This window comes from Oncorhynchus mykiss, chromosome 7 (genome assembly GCF_057628025.1).
Source record: "Oncorhynchus mykiss isolate SJ-2025 chromosome 7, ASM5762802v1, whole genome shotgun sequence".
Lineage (NCBI taxonomy): Eukaryota > Metazoa > Chordata > Actinopteri > Salmoniformes > Salmonidae > Oncorhynchus > Oncorhynchus mykiss.
In genome coordinates this window covers 34654331-34668705 of record NC_143028.1, presented here as the reverse complement: position 1 = coordinate 34668705, position 14375 = coordinate 34654331, and the positions used below count along the sequence as shown (strand labels likewise).

The window sequence follows — 14375 nt, the reverse complement described above, 5'->3', positions numbered from 1 at the left end:
CCACTCCAATTTACTTACCGCCCCAATAGGTACACAGACGACGCAATCGCAATCACACTGCACACTGCTTTAACCCATCTGGACAAGAGGAATACCTATGTAAGAATGCTGTTCATCGATTACAGCTCAGCATTTAACACCATAGTACATAGACCCTGGGTCTCGACCCCGCCCTGTGCAACTGGGTCCTGGACTTTCTGACGGGCCGCCCCCAGGTGGTGAGGGTAGGAAACAACATCTCCACACCGCGGATCCTCAACACTGGGGCCCCACAAGGGTGCATTCTCAACCCTCTCCTGTATTCCCTGTTCACCCATGTCTGTGTGGCCATGCACACCTCCAACTCAATCATCAAGTTTGCAGACGACACTCCAGTGGTAGGCTTAGATTACCAACAACGACGAGGCGGCCTACAGGGAGATGGTGAGGGCCCTCGGAGTGTGGTGTCAGGGAAATAACCTCACACTCAACGTCAACAAAACAATGGAGATTAATAATAATTTTGCACGCCCAATTTTTCAGTTTTTGATTTGTTAAAAAAGTTTGAAATATCCAATAAATGTCGTTCCACTTCATGATTGTGTCCCACTTGTTGTTGATTCTTCACAAAAAAATACAGTTTTATATCTTTATGTTTGAAGCCTGAAATGTGGCAAAAAGTCGCAAAGTTCAAGGGGGCCGAATACTTTCGCAAGGCACTGTATATAAGTATTCACACCCCTGAGTCAATACTTTGTAGAAGCACCTTTGGCAGTTATTGCAGCTGTGAGTCTTTCTGGGTAAGTCTCTGAGAGCTTTCCACACATATATTGTGCAACATTTGCCCATTATTCTTTTCAAAACTCTCCAAGCTCTGTCAAATTGAATGTTGATAATTACTACACAACCAGGTCTTTCCATAGACTTTCATGTATATTTAAGTAAAAACTGCTCTGGAACATTCACTGTCTTTTTGGTAAGTAACTCCAGTGTAGATTTAGCCTTGAGTTTTAGGTTATTGTCCTGCTAAAAGGTGAATTTATCTCCCAGTGTCGGGTGGAAAGCAGACTGTACCTCTGGGATTTTGCCTGTGCTTCCATTCCATTTTTTTTCATCCTGAAAAACTCTCCAGTCCTTAACGATTACAAGCATACCCATAACACGATGCTGCCACCACCATGCTTGAAAATATGGAGAGTGGTACTAAGTAATGTGTTGTGTTTGATTTGCCCCAAACTTAACACTTTTTTATTCAGGGAAAAAAGTGAATTGATTTGCTGTATTACTTTAGTGCCTTATTGCAAGCAGGAGGCGTGTTTTGAAATATTTCTATTCTGTACAGGCTTCTTTCTTTTCACTCTGTCAATTAGGTTAGTATTATGAAGTAACTACAATGTTTTTCATCCATCCTCAGTTTTCTCCTTTCACAGCCATTCAACTCTGTAACTGTTTTAAAGTCACCATTGGCCTCATGGTAAAATCCCTGAGCGGTTTCCTTCCTGTCCGACAACGGCGTTAGGAAGGACGCCTGTATCTTTGTAGTGACTGGGTGTATTGATACACCATCCAAAGTGTTATTAATAACTTTACCATGCTCTAAGGAATATTCAATGTCTGCTTTATTCATTTGTTTTACCCATCTACTAGTAGCATCACTTCTTTGCGAGGCATTGGAAAACCTACCTGGTCTTTGTGGTTGAATCTGTGTTTGAAATTCACTGCTCAACTGAGGGACGTTACCGATAATTGCATGTGTGGATTACAGAGATGAGGTAGTCATTCAAAAATCATGTTAAACACTATTATTGCACAGAGTGAGTCCATGCAAGGTATCATGTGACTTAAGAAAATGTTTACTCCTGAACTTATTTTTGCTTGCCAATACAAAGTGGTTGAATATTTATTGACTCAAGACATTTCAACTTTTAATTTCTTAATCATTTCTAAAAAACGTAATTCCACTTTGACACTATGGGGTTAATCCATTTTAAATCCAGGCTGTAACACAACAAAATGTAGGAAAAGTTGAGGGGTGTGAATACCTTCACACACACTGTATGTGTGTGTGTGCATGTCTATGTCGAAGGTGTGCATCTGTGGTATGGTGCAGAAAATTAGAACAGCTGGTCAGTCAAGTTCAAGTGTTCAGCAGTCTGATGGCTTGTAGATAGAAACTGTCTCTGAGCCTGTTGGTATCAGGCCTCATGCTGCGTTACCATCTGCCAAACAGTAAGAGAGATTACAGCTCGTGGCTGGGGTGTGTGGAGTCCTTTGATGCTGCGCGCCTTCCTCAGTCACTGTTCCGGGTAGATGTCCTGGACGGGTGGGAACATGGTCCCAGTAATGTACTGGGCCGTCTTCGCCATCCGCTGGAGGGCCTTGCGGTCGGGGACGGAGCAATTCCCGTACCAGGCAGCGATGCAACCGGCAGGACACCCTTGATGGTGCAGCAGTAGTATTTGGAGAGAAACCGGTGGCGGTATGCCTCATTTTTTCAGCAGCCTTAGGAAGCAGAGACGCTGTTGTGCCGTCTTGACAAGAGTTGTTCCACGGCAAGTCCTCAGTGATGTGGAGGCCGAGGGACTTAAAACTTGTGACTTGATGTGGATCGGGGCATGTTCCCTCCTCTGCTTCCTGCAGTCAACAATCAACTCCTTTGTTTTGCTGATGTTGAGGGAGAGGTTGTTTTCATGAAACTACAATGCTAGTTCACTTACCTCCTCCCTATAGGCTGACTCTGCGTTGTTGGTTATCAGGCCTATCAGATGGTGTCGTCAGTAACCTTTATGATGGAGTTGGTGTCGTGCAAAGCCACGCAGTCGTGGGTGAACAGAGAGTACTGCAGAGGACTGAGGACACAGCCCTGGGGGGCTCCTGTGTTAAAAGTCAGTGTGGAGGAGGTGTAGTTGCCAATCCTCACAGCACCCTTTAAGGGGCAATAAGCAGTTGACTTATAATTTAATAATTTATTTGAGCTTAGTTCAACTGTCATGCCCCATTAGAACGCAAAATATAAGCTTGTATGACTCCAACGTTTGTAAACTAAGTAAATGTAAACAAACACTGTACAGCCTCAAAACATAGTTAAAACTATCATGTTGATATCATGGATGGCCAGGCCTTGCATCCATAGCTCTGTCTATGAATTTGAGAGTTGTTATATTTCCCCAGCCCCATTCCTCAGCTTTTACCGAAACAGTTGCAGAGAATATGCTTTGTTATTGTTTCAACTGCTGATTGGCGCTTCAAAGAGCCAATCTGCTGTTGCTACATCCGTTTTTGTACTTATAAATTAAACATTGGCAGGAATAACCTTTGTTGTTGTTTCAACTGCTAATTGCCACTTTAACCTTAACCCTAATTTCTAAACCTGACTTTATGTCATATGTGTGTCAGGGTGAATAGTTAGAATATTGAGGTTATGTGTCCTTACTGAAAGGATAAGAGATTTAAAATGGATAAAGTTGCCATAACAATGTTCAACATTTTGTTTCCTCCATTGCAACACAAGAAAGGTCACCATCTTACCTTCTTCTTAGTCATCTATGCTGTTGCTCATCACACGCGAGGAGAGAGACTTTCAAACATATTTTTGTTGGTTTATTATGATACATTTTTCCCTAAAAATAACAATCCACATAAATTAATTCCAAATATTTTTTCAGAAAAATATTCCACATGTCACACAAGTCTTCCTTGTCTGTAGAGTACCAGGATGTCCATCGGGCAAAGTGGTATGAATGGAATGGACTCCTATGGTCTCAATTCTGATCTGCAACATTATTTCCTCAAGCCCCGTTTGCTCCTGGTCCCCTTGGTACTGAGAAGAGACACAAGGTTAGCACTGTTATATCAACCAGGCCACCCACCAGCCAAGAAGACAAGTATGTCTCCAAGTGAATCCACACTCAAGCCACCTAATTACATTGCTTGAGAGGTTGGCACTGCAAGGTATGAGTGGGAAACCCAGTACAATACCAATAGGTAAGCCAAATAGGGAAAGAAAGAATTCAGAAAACAAACAATCTTACCAAGTGTTTGGCTTTGTTGTCCTATGGCAATTGCTTTACCCTTCTCAGATACACTGCTATACTACACAAACATGAGTAATGTGTCGTACAGTAGTTAGAATGAAGAGTCAGCACAACCGTTGTGGTCTGATCCCCGAGATGCGTGTACCACTCATGCGGAACAGCTTACAAGGGGAGGCATTCACACGTTTCATATGCATTATCAACGGTACCTGCCATGCCTTCTCCTCCTGAAATATGTTACCTTCATTCTAACCTTTGAATGAAGCCATGAAGCCATGTTCAGTGCTTTTTATGTGTGTAAGCCCCCAGGCATGTGTAGCATGGTGCAGATCATGTCCCCATACCCTGGCAGTGGTTGTTTGAATGTGATGCCCCTTTAGAGAGAAGCCAGTAAAGGCTGTTGAAAACAATGTGTCATGAGACAGGGATTAAGCAAATTCATAGAGCTTGACTCTGCGACTGAGAATAACTGCGTACTCATTTTATGCAGCTACTCTGGTGAGTGATCTTTTTGCTTTATGCTGGCAACCAGCCGGCCCCTTACTCCACATCGCCACATGTACTATGCCACAACGTGTGATTTCAGCATTCGGTTCACCTCCCCAGATATTAAATTACACACTGATGTTTTAGACAATATCGATAGTATTGATTAACACCCAGATTGAAGTGGGATTAAGTCTGGCAAATTGGTGCAGGTCTGAAACCATTGAAAAACAGCAACAGTGTGGGGGTCCACAGCCTTATGACAGCTGTTTCATGTCCTTCTTAGGACATTTACTGACATGCTCAGGCTAGTTTACTAGAGTCTGGGGGGGGGGGGGGGGGATGGTCAGATCAGACCCAAGTATAGTGCCTTCAGATATCCTACACGAGGTATCTGAAGGTAGGATATGTTTAGAATACCCGTGTTAAGTCTCCTGTATTGTATTGTGGAGCGTATTACTAGTTGTGACCTCACAGGTAGATTTGGGGCCTTTCAGCTGTTGCAGTTCCATTGTGTGTGTGTGTGTGTGTGTGTGTGTGTGTGTGTGTGTGTGTGTGTGTGTGTGTGTGTGTGTGTGTGTGTGTGTGTGTGTGTGTGTGTGTGTGTGTGTGTGTGTGTGTGTGTGTGTGTGTGTGCGTGCGTGCGTGCGTGCGTGCGTGCGTGTTGATGTGCATGCTTGCATTTGTTGTTTTGGTTGTTCAGGCGCCCTATTGGCTGCTCTCTTCTCAGACCATTTTCTTTAATTAACCCCCAGGCCTTTGTTGTCTGGATCCCGACAGGCTGGGTGTGCAACAGCGCCAGCCCCCACTCAGCCCCTCTCAGTTCCTCTCAGCCTGCAGCTGTTCGTAGAGTCACTTCAAACAACTGGCAACAGGCGGAGGGAGGGTGGAGGGTGGAGGGTGGAGGGGATGGAAAGACAGGAGGGGGCAGAAACTTGATTAGGCTCAAGGTGAGCCTCTACATTGGGATGGCTTATCAGTCTTAGCAGGGTATTATCACTACTGGAAGGAAACTAGGCATAGTATCGAGAGTTTAGAAATTACAAATACGATTAAGAAATGACAAGATAGAAAATATAGGAGGAAATGAGGATTCTTGGAATGTGTTGTGTATGTTTAAGAAGCATATAGAAGTGGAGGCTCCTCAGAGGAGGAAGGGCAGGACCATACTACTAAGTGAATTTCAGGAACATGTATATAGTGAAAGATTAAGAAAGGTATCCTTTAAAGAGAAAACTATACTATATATATTAATGTCAGCAAATAACTAATTAAAACACACTGTTTTGCAATGGTCTACAGTATCCTCAACAGCACCCTCAAGGGTAGCACCATAGTGTAGACGGAGGACAGCTAGCTTCCGTCCTCCTCTGGGTATATTGACTTCAATACAAAACCTACGAGGCTCATGGTTTTCACCCCCTTGCAGTATGAACTGACATGTTGTCCATCCAATCAAAGTATCAGAGAATGAATCTAGTGCTGAAAGCATAAGCTACAATTAGCTAGTGCTGCAGTTAATAAAGTGTGGTGAGTAGTTAACTCAAAGAGAGAGAATTCATTTCTAAAAACATTAAGGAGAAGCAGTTTACCTTTCACTTTACCTTTCACTTAGTGTAATACTATTTATGTCAGCTAGTTGGCTAAGGCTATCCAACACTGCAACTCTTCCAAGTCAAGGTAAGCTTTCAGTTTTATACATTTATTGCCCCGGGGCCCTCTGATGTAACTGGCAAACTGCTTCTGTACACTGTAAAATGGAACGAAACAGGGAGGGGACCTACCCTTGTCCAATAGAAACTCTTGTTTTAGTTGTCCATTTTGCAACTGTTAAGATGAAGGATTACTCCCCAGCGGGCTAGATGCATGCAAGACTGTGCAAGGCGGTATTGTGTGTGTCACTATCTGTCCCCTTGATGACCGCAATTTGTCTTTCAACCTGTTATAAACGTTTGTTTGTGGGCTAGGTTGTAGCAACCTCATGATCGGTATAGGGACATTTAAGTATCATGTAGTAACCTAAACCTACCAATGTTACATTGAGCTTGGTGAATGGAATATGAAAGACAGTCATCCAATATGCTGTAATAGTAAGGTCTGCACAACGCATCACCGGGGGCAAACTACCAGGACACCTACACCACACGATGTCACAGGAAGGCCAAAAAGATCATCAAGGACAACAACCACCCGAGCCACTGCCTGTTCACCCCGCTATCATCCAGAAGGCGAGGTCAGTACAGGTGCATCAAAGCTGGAACCGAGAGACTGAAAAACAGCTTTTATCTCAAGGCCATCAGACTGTTAAACAGCCATCACTAACATTGAGTGGCTGCTGCCAACATACTGACTCAATCTCTAGCCACTTTAATAACAAAAAAATTGACGTAATAAATGTATCACTAGCCACTTTAAACTATGTCACTTTATATAATGTTTACATACCCTTCACTACTCAACTCAAATGTATATACTGTACTCTATACCATCTACTGCATCTTGCCTATACCGTTCAGCCATCACTCATCCATATATATTTTTATGTACATATTCTTATTCATTCCTTTACACTTATGTGTATAAGGTAGTTGTTGTGAAATTGTTAGATTACTTGTCAGATATTACTGCGTGGTCGGAACTAGAGGCACAAGCATTTCGCTACACTCGCATTAACACCTGCTAACCATGTGTATGTGACAAATAAAATTGGATTTGATTTGAATAGAAATAAGGCCATGCTCCTCCCTAACGTTAAACGACACACGCCGCCACTGGTATCTAGGCCATGTCTTTTGTACTTACACTTTCTGATGATCGCTGACTCGATTCCTGAGTACGGTGACCTATATAAATGAGAGTTTTGACAGTGAATACAACCATCTACACATGTTAATGTTTTTAAAGGTATGACAATTGTAAAGTCTTTATGTTGTTGTCTGTACTGTCTTTTTCGTTATGTGTCGGACCCCAGTAAGACTAGCTGTCGCCGTCGGCGTCGGCTAATGGGGATCCTAATAAATAAGATCTTTAATCAACCTCTAATGTATGTCTTGATATTTCTCTTGGATCCCAGCCAATTGCCTTGTCTATGCCTCCCTGTCATGTCCATTGAGATATAGTTACCAGATCTTGAATGAACTCTAGTTATAAAGAGGGCGAGGTTTTGTGGTGTTGTGCATGTTCATTTATACGAAAGCAGTATATCAAATCTCTACTCGTGTCACAGGAGGAGTTAGCAAGGCTGGTGTTTATAAAAAATATTTTTAAAAGCATGCTTATACTTTCACTTTCATGTGAATCATATGCACATATCATTTTTCATTTCAGTTTGATGCTATAGCCTAAAGTCTAGAATGAAAAGAATCTTACATCATATTTCTGTCGGGAGTGTTTGTACTGGAGATCAAATTTCTCTGCCTCAAGTTGATGTATCCACTTCCACAGTTCAGTAGCCTTCTCTCTATATGAGGGAGAGAGTGGAAAAAAATTGAAAATTGCGGAAATTAGGAGAATCCTATAATGCTGCTCAGTGGTTAACTGAATATCTGTAGCATAATGAGAGATTAGTCATTCATCTCGTTAGGGTGAGATTATAACATTATTAATAATTGGATAATACCCCTTTCATACTGTATATTATCACTACATGCCAGTGTACAGCTTTTTCTCAACCATACCTAAGTTTGTCCTCTTTGAGATGGTCAATATTCAGCTCCTTATGCCGTTCACTTAAGATCGCTCTCTTCTTCTCTCGCTCTGTTTTCTTTTTCGGCCCACCTTTCTTTTCTGTCTGTAGTTACAGTATAACGAGATGTACAGATATTAGCTATAAATTAGACTCTGGTAACAATTCAGAAAGTCTGGTGCTGTACGGGTGTTTTTGGATGATTTCTGTCACCTTGTACCCGCTGAACTGCAAGTTGGTGAGGACCTTTTTTTTCTTGGCGTCATCCTCTGCTTTCTTCTTAAATTCCTCTTCCTCCTTTCTTGCCTTTTCCTCCTGGAGATGAGAGAATAACTACAACGTTGCCACAGTTGTCCTACCTTCTACTAATGCGCAGTGTTCACGCTGTCCACTGGCGATCCTTGTGTTGCAATGGGGACACTCACGTTTATTCTGTTCTGACGCTCCTTTTCTTTCTCCGTTCGGATCCTCACTTGCTCTGCTCTCTCAGACCTGCGCTTCTCCTGAGATACAGAGGGGATAGTATTAGATTAGTTATAACCCCATCGCACAGATATCCAGTGGTGTAAAGTACTTCAGTAAAAATACTTTAAAGTACTACTTATGTCGTTTTTTGGAGTATCTGTACTATTAATATTTATTTATTAAAAAAAAAAATGTTTTAGGGGTACTATTAATATTTGGACTACTTTTACTTTTACTTCACTACAATCCTAATGAAAATTATGTACTTTTTACTCCATACATTTTCCCTGACACCCAAAAGTACTTGTTACATTTTGAATGCTTAGCAGGACAGGAAAATGGTCTAATTCACACACTTATCAAGATAACATTCCTGGTCATCCCTGCTGCCTCTGATCTGGGGGGCTCACTAAACAAATGCTTCATTTGTAAATTATGTATGAGAGTTGGACCGTCTGCTTTGCTTAATATAAGGCATTTTAAATGATTTATACTTTTACTTTTGAAACGTAAGTACATTTTAGCAATTACATTTACTTTTGATACTTAAGTATATTTAAAACCAAATACTTTTAGACTTTTTCTCAACTCGTTTTTGTACTGCGTGACTTTCACTTTTACTTGAGTCATTTTCTATTAAGGTATCTTTAATTTTACTCAAGTATGACAATTGGGTACTTTCCCCACCACCTCAGATATCCCTATTTATGTATCCATGTATCATCACCAAAAGTATTTGACTAGAACTGTATGTGAGGCAATGACAGAGCAAGCAGTAGGCTATCTGAACACAGAATGATGTATCAGTAGGCTGTCTGAACACAGAATGATGTATCAGTAGGCTGAACACAGAATGATGTATCAGTAGGCTGTCTGAACACAGAATGATGTATCAGTAGGCTGTCTGAACACAGAATGATGTAACTGTATCTCACAATACGATCAGTGAGGTTAATGAGCTCCTCTTCTTCCTTCTTGCGACTCTCAAAATGGGCCTCGATAAGCGTCTGCAGCTCAGTCAGGTCCTTCTCCATACGCTTGCGGTGGATATCCTACAGGCAGAACAGGTTCAAGGATGAGAGGTCAGAGGACATGGTGAGAAGACATGCAGGGAGGACATGGTTAGTTGCTCGAGGTAGAAGTTGAACTTAACCACAGATCTAGGATCAGATAACCCCTACAACTCCATCCTAATCCTAATCAGTGGTTAGGGGCAACTTGATCCAACTCCAGGTCAGTATAGGTCCTTATATTCAGTATACTTGTGTAGCTACAGTGAGGCAAACTGACATCAAAGTCCACTTTCTCGCCATCTGGGATTTTGGGAGGCACCATACTGGTCTGAGGCATGAAGGCTGGTCTGAGGATGATACAAAATACAACAGTTTTCCCTTGGATGTGAAATATTTCCTAAACTGAGTTCAGATTATCCAAATGAATTTTGAATCTTACTTTGGTTTAGGTTTTGCCCAACCTTCTTCCCGAGTGGGAAAAAGGAGAACTCAGTTAATGACATAATTAAATGTGCTTGACAGAACATTCCAAAACTGGTCCATGTTTAACTTTCACACACAAATGTAACTTTCACACATTCTTTCATAGCCCGGTATTGATTGATAGGCCTTCACTTACCTCCTTCCTCCTGCTCCCCCTCGGCGTCTGGTAAAAAAAAGCCAGGGTGAATACAATGTCAATTATGACAGATGTGAAAAGGTGCTGAGAGCAGAGACTGAAATTGAGCCATGATAAGACTCACGTCTTATCCCAGGGGAACAGCGGTGCTAAACCAGATTAGAAAAAGGGTCTGTGACCTGCTTGATCACCCCTCCCCACCCCAGCCCCTGCTCACATATCTCCTCTGCTGGCTGTGTTGTACCTCATCCATACAGGCTTTTCTAAGGAGCCCTGATATCAAGAGCCATGTAGAGCATTGAACCCTACTATCCTATTCCATCTTGAGAATATACATAATTACATTTCACTGAAACAGCCATGCTGTCAGGATCAATACAAACAGGTGAAATGTGTGTGTGTGTGTGTGTGTGTGTGTGTGTGTGTGTGTGTGTGTGTGTGTGTGTGTGTGTGTGTGTGTGTGTGTGTGTGTGTGTGTGTGTGTGTGTGTGTGTGTGTGTGTGTGTGTGTGTGTGTGTGTGTGTGTGTGTGTGTGTGTGTGTGTGTGTGTGTGTATACAGTGTGTATACAGTATGTATAGTTGCTACTCTCAGTGTTACTAGGCTAGCTAGCTTGCATGCATGAGCACATGCAGTACTACATTCTACCTCCTCCTTCTCCTCAGCAACCTCCTCCTCCGTCTGTTGCAAAGCCAGCGCATGTTGTGAGAGCAGAGCAGTCATTCTCAAGCCAAGACATGGGCATACAGAGTAGGAATATAAGCAACACACTAACTAGAAAGGCAAAGTAGTGATTAAAGACAGCATTCTATTTTTCTGTTAATCAAAGTCATTATTTCTGCCAGTTTGTCAACCCTTTTTCTCCCACTGTGAATTGACTGAGTGTAACCGCACAGCTGACTTTTATTCCCTCGTGAGGATTGGTGTCCTCAATGTGAGCAGCACTCCAGGTAGAGGGATACAGCTCTCTAAAGCTCTCTCGCTGTTGCCGTCAGTGGATTTCATGCCTGAATATCAAAGGTCACCATTCATTCCTCAGTCCGAGTGCCAGTCACAGCACAGCAGTCGGTAACAGTGACTCCGTTGCTCCGCTTAGAGGGAAACATGAACCGCATCACCAGGAGTCCTATCTTGGCCCGAGAGTGGCATTGTGCGTCTTTCCCCTAGGGTCCCCTATTCTGGACTACCTGACCCACATAGCACTATAACACCAACTCGAACTCCACATGAGGATGAAACATGTGCTTGTTGAGGTCAGGGACAGCCGCGCTGAAGCCCAACAGCATGGCGACAAGACGGGACAGAAATAGAGATAGGTGATGGGTAACCCAGGCACCAGCATACCTTTCAAGTAAAAAATCATAATAAAACAATTCCCCAGGGAACATGCTTAGTGGGCAGGCGGAGACAGAGGCAAGGAAGGGAAGTGGGGTTGGGATGGTCGACCTGAGGGCCAAAGACAAAAGTGGTCTGTATGGCGCAGAAGCTTATACCGCAGCGGTAGCTATACAGTAGTCCCATGGCTAATTTGTGCACTCTAGTGGAGATGCCAGGGGCTTAGTGGACTCCGCTTTTTTGGTGACTCAAGCTGTAGAGGAAGCTGTGGTGTGTAAAAAGGGTAACAAAGTGGCAGAACTAATAATTGCTTCAAAGTTTTAATTCAGACAATTCAATAATGTCCTTTGACATTCAATATAATAGTATTACATTATTGGGTTTTTATGGTAAATAGCCTACTAAAATCACTGGTTCTGAAAGATATTGTTTGTAATACATACCAACAATATCCTCCTCTCCTTCTGACCACATGCACAGAGAAGGAAGATCATTAGGTTCAGTACCAGCCACATGTGAAAGCAGTACATGAACACAGCAGCAGCATGGACAACTATGTAAACAAACAATAATAAATCAGTATAAAGTCTATTTTACACTAAACTGTATTTAGACATTCACATCAGCAATTAGTTGTGCCTAGATTATTCTTAAGTGTTCTGGAAAAATCATATACTGTGTATTGGCAATGGATGAAATAAAATTCTAAACGATTTTCACTATCCCCCATGATGAAACGTTGACATACTGTACCTGTAGCTGCACTTGAGCCCTTACTGCATAAATTATATCTTAATTCACAGTATTTAGTTATATCAGTATTTAGTTATGTTGTTTTTCCCCAAGATAATATTTGAATCGATGCCATGACTTACGTTCTTTCTCCCTGAAAGAATAACAGATCAAAATAATTGTGTTAGGATCCAATTCCATTACGGAATCACTCACAAGCATTGATCAACAAATAAATAACAACTGGTAGACAGAATACAGATGATTCAACTGATGAACTGGTCATTTACTTACTCATATTCAACCTCTTCTGTGTCTGACATCTTTAGAATTTACCTGCATAAATGTGTGTGGAGTACCATGCAAAAATCAAAGTAAATATTCCCTGTTATCTATAAAATGCATAGTAATTCATATTATTTTACATAGTGTACCACCTATAAGCAATACAGCCAAAGAGTTGAATTGTTTCCGCATAGAAATTTATTCTGTATGTAAACACACAACATGCAGACTTACCCAGAGTGGTGCAGTGTGGGCTTGAGATGGGGGGGACAATGTGGGATTGTATTGTATACCAGTCTCTGTTGGAACCATAAGCTTTTAAACCCTGTTGAGGATCACATGGCCCTCTCTGGCTGTGTCTACGATGGGTGGGCAGATACCCGCTAACAGATGGTAGCCAGCATCACATACAATGAGTAAACAAGTGTTCTCCGTAGGCTTCACTTCAGTCTATTTTTACATAGACTGGGACTGAACAACCCTAGATGCTCCCAAATAGGGATGAATGTCAAGTTTGGCGGGGAAAGGGAAGGATTAAGTTTATGCCCCCTTACATGCACGAATATACAAAAGCAAGCACACCCTCCCACAGAAATGTACACTTACTATGTTATGTTGACCTCTAAGTGCACGTTGCACACACACACACACACACACACACACACACACACACGCACACAGAAAAGCATTCGAACAGGAACATCTTAACATCTTACTTAGAAATATCACTTTACAAATTCAAAGAACAAAAGAGCATGGGTCAACACCTCTGACCTGAGTTGCTGCAGGGCCACCATCTTCCTGGTTAGGTCACCAGATACACTATTAGGTGCCATGTAGAACTTAAAAGGGTTCTTCGGCTGTCCTCATAGGAGAACCTATCAAGGCTCAGGCTACGACGCAGATGCAGACACATGAGGTGGATACTACGATTTTCAGTTTATTATAGTACAAGGGGCAGGCAAAAGGTAAGTCAAGGCAGGCAAAGAGTCGTAATCCAAATCAGAGTCAGGCAGGTACATGATGGCAGGCAGGATCAGGGTCAGGGCTGGCAGAAAGGCCAGAACTGGGAAGACTAGGAGAAAACAAAAACTAGAGCACAGGAAACAGGGCAAAACGCTGGTAGGACTTGACAGGACAAGATGAGACAGGAGACAAAGGGCTGTGGGGTAGAGTTTAATCCTAGACACATGAAACGTGGCATGTATACGGAGGGTGCGGGGCAACAGAAGACAAACAGCAGAGGGGCTAAGGATTTTAGAGATGGGGAAAGCCATACCCTGTGCCCAAGCTGATAGCGGGGAGCAGGTGTCTGGCGGCAATCCGTCTGTTGCGATACCTGGATGTGGTCTTCAGAAGAGTGGCCCGGGCTCTCTTCCAGGTACGGCGATAGCGGCGGACGAACATCTGGAAAGAGGATATGCTGACTTCTTTCTCTTGCTCAGGGAAAAGGGGGGAATGATATCCCAAGGAACACTCAAAGGGTGAGAGACCAGTGAGCAGGGAAGGGTGTTAAGGGCGTATTCCACCCACACAAGTTGCTGGCTCCAGGTGGTGAGGTTGGCGGAGACGAGGCAACGAAGAACCGTCTCCAGGTTCTGATTGGCTTGCTCCAACTGGCCGTTAGATTGGGGGTGAAAACCACAGGACAGGCAGCGAACGCCTTCCAGAACTGGGACGAGAACTTATGACCACAATCAGAGACCATGTCGACCGGAAGTCGATGGATCCGGAATATGTGCT

General features: G+C 42.7%; 1 protein-coding gene across 2 annotated transcripts; it reads right to left on the bottom strand.

Moving 5' to 3' along the window:
- Positions 1-3557: 3557 nt before the first annotated feature.
- Positions 3558-13062, bottom strand: tnnt2b (troponin T type 2b (cardiac)). Of its 2 annotated transcripts, none has more exons than XM_090240797.1 (13): positions 12867-13062; positions 12642-12683; positions 12059-12501; positions 10282-10308; positions 10102-10126; positions 9940-10009; positions 9585-9701; positions 8610-8687; positions 8398-8499; positions 8177-8289; positions 7869-7959; positions 7302-7342; positions 3558-3799 (listed from the first exon to the last, which is right to left on the bottom strand). In XM_090240797.1, the coding sequence occupies exons 3-13, from the start codon at positions 12087-12089 to the stop codon at positions 3760-3762; spliced, it is 735 nt and encodes a 244-aa protein (XP_090096923.1). In that variant the 5' UTR covers positions 12090-12501; positions 12642-12683; positions 12867-13062; the 3' UTR covers positions 3558-3759. The 2 variants fall into 2 exon arrangements, with proteins under 2 accessions (XP_090096923.1, XP_090096924.1); XM_090240798.1 differs by having other exon boundaries at positions 10102-10123.
- Between the last annotated feature and the right edge of the window lie 1313 nt (positions 13063-14375).